Source organism: Pteropus alecto, unplaced genomic scaffold (genome assembly GCF_000325575.1).
Source record: "Pteropus alecto unplaced genomic scaffold, ASM32557v1 scaffold16, whole genome shotgun sequence".
Classification (NCBI taxonomy): Eukaryota; Metazoa; Chordata; class Mammalia; order Chiroptera; family Pteropodidae; genus Pteropus; species Pteropus alecto.
Genome location: NW_006438867.1, coordinates 6,596,954 through 6,601,682, shown reverse-complemented (window position 1 = coordinate 6,601,682; position 4,729 = coordinate 6,596,954). Strand labels below are relative to the sequence as shown.

At 35.8% G+C, this 4,729-nt stretch overlaps 1 protein-coding gene across 2 annotated transcripts in view; it reads left to right on the top strand.

The window, feature by feature from the left end:
- The window catches only part of MIPEP (mitochondrial intermediate peptidase), a 157,835-nt gene that overhangs the window by 18,556 nt on the left and 134,550 nt on the right, over window positions 1-4,729 (top strand). For both annotated transcript variants that reach the window (XM_025049539.1, XM_006915826.3), the window contains exons 6-7: window positions 1,408-1,590; window positions 2,149-2,305. In XM_025049539.1, the coding sequence (XP_024905307.1) occupies window positions 1,408-1,590; window positions 2,149-2,305 (340 nt within the window). The remainder of the gene's footprint in view (window positions 1-1,407; window positions 1,591-2,148; window positions 2,306-4,729) is intronic.

The following is a 4,729-nucleotide window of genomic DNA, read 5'->3' as shown; positions in this document are numbered from 1 at the left end:
ATAATGATGTTAGAGTATCTGAAAACTTACGAAGTTTGAATTTTCTATGTTGAAAAATCTTAGTTATTAATATACTTAATTTTTTCAGCATCTTATCAAGTATAATTTTACACTGTGTATATATGTATTTTATTATTTATTATTATTTACACCTACAGCAACTGGTCTTCCTAGGTGGTCTCCCATCCAAGTACTAACCAGGCCTGACCCTGCTTAGCTTCCAAGATTAGACATGAGTGGCATGGCTGTAGATGATGGACTGTGGCTCTAGTGGGGCATGAATCTAGGACCTTCTGTGTGTAAAGCAGACGTGCCAGCTGCTACACTATGGAACCACGTCCTATATATATATTTTTAAACCTTAGTGCTGCTAATTATTTTTTAAGGTAATAGTATAGTTTAGAATCTGTTAATAATAGTCACTGACTCCTTTCCCAGAAAGACTTGCAAACGATTTCACCTGAAGTCCATCATGAGCCCAGGTCGCGATGCCCAACTACCTTTCTAGTAACAAATAACTGAAAATTCATCCCTTGTCCCCCAGTAGACCTGGACTACAGTTTCTGTTTCATCGGAAACATTTGCGGTCCCCCTCTGATAAAACACAGTTTCTTGGGCGATTGTGTGTCCTAGTGTGTGACGTCACTGTAAAGCCCGCATGTGCGTGCCAGCACCATCCACGTCGTCATCAGTGGCTGTCTGGGGCCAGGCACCGGGCGAGGAGACACGGTCCCGCCGCTGGGGGCCCCAGATGCTTCTCACCACTCCACTCTTGTTCTCTGAATACTCAAGTCTAAGCAAAATTGGAGTTTTTAAAGTGCATTCCCCATTCTGGACGTTCTCCACATTCTTGTGAAGAATTGTGTTAATTTCTTTCCTTTCCTTCTGCCATTTTAGTCTAATCTTTTAAGACTGAGTATATTTTCTCACCTGCCCTTTTAAATACTCAAATTTTTTTAGTCTAAAAATGCTTTTAAGCATTGTGTTGGCTAGATTAAACTAGAATCACTCTTCTCTGACTTACTTAACTAAGAGGTCTTTTGGGGGACAGGGGAAGAGTCCCCCAGAAGATTAGTTATAGAACCTAGACATAAAGCAGAACTCTAGAAGTTGTATAAGTCTTAAAGCATAGAAACTGTACAACCATAAGAGTAATCTTTTTGTCTTGATTAAATGTTTGTCAAAAATAGAATTAATATGTTATTTATAGTATGTTATATATTACACATTTAAGACATAAACAATATATTCAATATTTATTTTATTTAATATAGTTAATATCCTATTAAATTATAATTTAGACGTTAATGTTGATTTGCCATCTTTTTAGATCATCTATTAAACTAGTTGTGAAATATTGCTTTCAATGCCTTTAAATAACTTTTACTCCCTTTCCCCCACATACAGCGTAAAAGAGCAGTCGACCTGAATGTTAAAATCTTGGATTTGAGTAGTACATTTCTCATGGGAGCCAACTTTCCCAACAAGATTGAGAAACATCTCTTACCAGAACACATTCGCCAGAACTTTGTGCTCACTGGAGATCATGTAATAATTGATGGTCTACACGCAGAAGCACCGCACGACTTGGTATGTGTGTGTCCTTCTCTTCAGAGTTCAGGTCCCACCTGTGTGCCACAAATGTTGTAACCCACAAATTCAGTGACAATATAGTCATACTGTTAAAAATCCTTTCGTGATCCTAAGCCCTAAAACTTTAACTTTGGGATTATTAATTCCATAAATGATTTAAATGATGAAAATGGTTTAATTATTTGTGTCTTATAAAGAAGTCATTTTTAAAGTATGATAAGTGACGGCAGTGATTGACAATCTAGGCTGCTTGGGGTTTTAGTGCATGTAGTTTTGGCTTCACCTGCTTAAAGGTGCTTTAGGGCACATGCATGGGGTACAGCTCTGTCCGACCCTGCTCCATTAACGGAGAACTCTAGTCAGTGTGCTGTATCTCATACCGGTTTATGAATACTAGTTTATAGAAAGCTTTATTCACCTCGTACAAGCTATTATTTTATTTTTAAAGCAATGATCATCTGAAGAATAAAGTGGTGAGAGTTAGCCTATATTATTATTGCATAGGACTTTGAATCATGGTATTTATATCTCTTACCACTTGCTATTTAAATATAGGTGCGAGAAGCTGCTTATAAAGTTTTTCTGTATCCCAATGCCGGGCAGTTGAGATGTTTGGAAGAACTGCTGAGCAGCAGAGATCTTCTGGCAAAGCTAGTAGGCTATCCCACATATGCCCACAGAGCTCTCCAGGGAACAATAGCTAAAAATCCAGGTAAGCCCGTTTGTCTGACATTTAAGGACAAAATAAGATTTTTATGGGACTGAACTCCTGACTTAAACTTATTTTTTTAAACTTATTTTTAATTACTTAGCATACTCTATTGTATTAGTTTCGCTTGTACAACATAGTAATTCAACATTTATCACCTCACAAATCGATCACCACAGTAAGTCTAGTAACCGTGTGTGACCATACACGGTGACTCTGTTCCCTGTGCGGTACATTCCTCCCTGTGGCTTATTTTATAACTGGAAGTTTGTACTACTTCATCACCTTCCCCTTTTCTGCCCAACTCCCCTGCACCTTCCCCTCCGGTAACCATCACTTTGTTCTCTGTATCTATGAGTTTGGTTTGTTTTGTTTGTTTGTTCTTTTGTTGTTTTTTGATTCTACACATAAGTGAAATCACACAGTTTTTCGATTAACCTAATAATCTCTAGGTCTATCCATATCTTGGCTGTTGTGAACATAGGGGTGCATATATCTTTTGAATGATTGTTTTCATTTTCTTTGGATATATACCCAGAAGTGGAATTGCTGGGTCCTATATGGTAGTTCTATTTTCATTTTTTTGAGGAATACCCATATCATTTTCCATGGTGGCTGTACCAATTTACATTTCCACCAACCGTGTATAATAGTTACCTTTTTCCACATCCTCACCAACACTGTTTATTTGTTATCTTTTTGATAATAGCCATTCCGACTTGTGTGAGGTGATATTTCTTTATGGTTTTAATTTGCATTTCTCTGTCGATTAGTGATGTTGAGCATCTTTTCATATGTCTGTTGGCCATCTGTGTGTTTCCTCTGGAGAAATATCTGTTCATGTCCTCTGCCCATTTTTTATTTGGATTGTTTGTTTTTTGATGTTGAGTTGATATGAATTCTTTATATAGCTTAGGTATTCACCCCTTATCAGATGTGTCATTTGCAAATATCTTCTCCCTTTAAGTAGGTTGCCTTTTCATCTTATTGATGGTTTCCTTCATTTTGCAAAACCTTTTTAGTTTGATGTCGTCCCATTTGTTTATTTTTGCTTTTGTTGCCTTTGCCCAAGGAGACATGTCCAAAAGGATATTGCTAAGACTGATGTCAAAGAGTTTACTGCCTCTGTTTTCTTCTAGTAGTTTTATGGTTGCAGTCTTAAATTTAATTTTTTTACCCATTTTGAGTTTATTTTTATATGTGGTATAAGAAGGTGATCTAGTTTCCTTTTTTTTTTTTTTTTTGTATGTATCTGTCTAGTTTTTCCAACACCATTTATTGAAGAGACTGTCCTTACCCCATTATATATCCTTGCCTCCTTTGTCATACATTAATTGACCGTATATGCATGGGTTTATTTCTGGGCTCTCTGTTCTGTGCCATTGATCTATGTGTCTGTTTTTATGCCAGTACCATGCTGTATAGTTTAATATCAGATGGCATAATCCCTCCAACTTTGTTCTTTCTTAAGATTGCTGTGGCTATTTGGGGTCATTTGTAGTTCCAAACCAATTTTAGGATGATTTTGTTCTGGTTCTGTGAAAAATGCCGTAAGTATTTTGATAGGGACTACACTGAATCTGTAGATTGCTTTGGGTAGCATGGGCATTTTAACAATATTAATACTTCCAATCCACGAGCATTGTATATTCTTCCTGTTTATTGTGTCTTCAATTTCTTTCATCAATGTCTTATAATTTTTAGAGTACAGGTCTTTTACTTCCGTGGTTAAATTTATTTCTAGATATTTGATCCTTTTTGTACATAGGATTGTTTTCTTAATTTCTCTTTCTGCTAGTTTATTATTTGTGTATAGAAATGGAACAGACTTCTGAATATTAGTTTTGTATTCTATACCTTTGCCAAATTCTTTCATTAGTTCTGATAGTGTTTTGGGGGTGGAATCTTTAGGGTTTTCTATATATATATATCGTAATGCGAATAATGACAATTTTAACTTCTTCCTTTATAATTTGGATACCTTCTATTTCTTGTCTAATTGCTAAGGGTAGGACTTCCAAAAGCATGATGAGTAAGAGTGGCGAGAGTGGGCATCACTGTCTTGTTCCCAATCTTAGAGAAAAAGCTTTCAGCTTTTTATAGTTGAGTATGGTGTTCACTGTGGGTTTGTCAACTATAGCCTTAATTTGTTGAGGTGTGTTCCTTCTGTACCAACATTGTTGAGAGTTTTTATCATAAATGGATGTCAGATTTTGTTAATGCTTTTTCTATGTCTATTGAGATCATCATATGACTTTTATCCTTCATTTTGTTTATATGGTATATCACATTGATTTGTAGATATCGAACCATCCTTGCATCCCTGAAATATATCCTGCTTAATGATGTTGCATAATATTTTTAATATATTGTTGAATTCAGTTTGCTAGTGTTTTGTTAAGGATTTTTTAAAACCTATGTTCATTG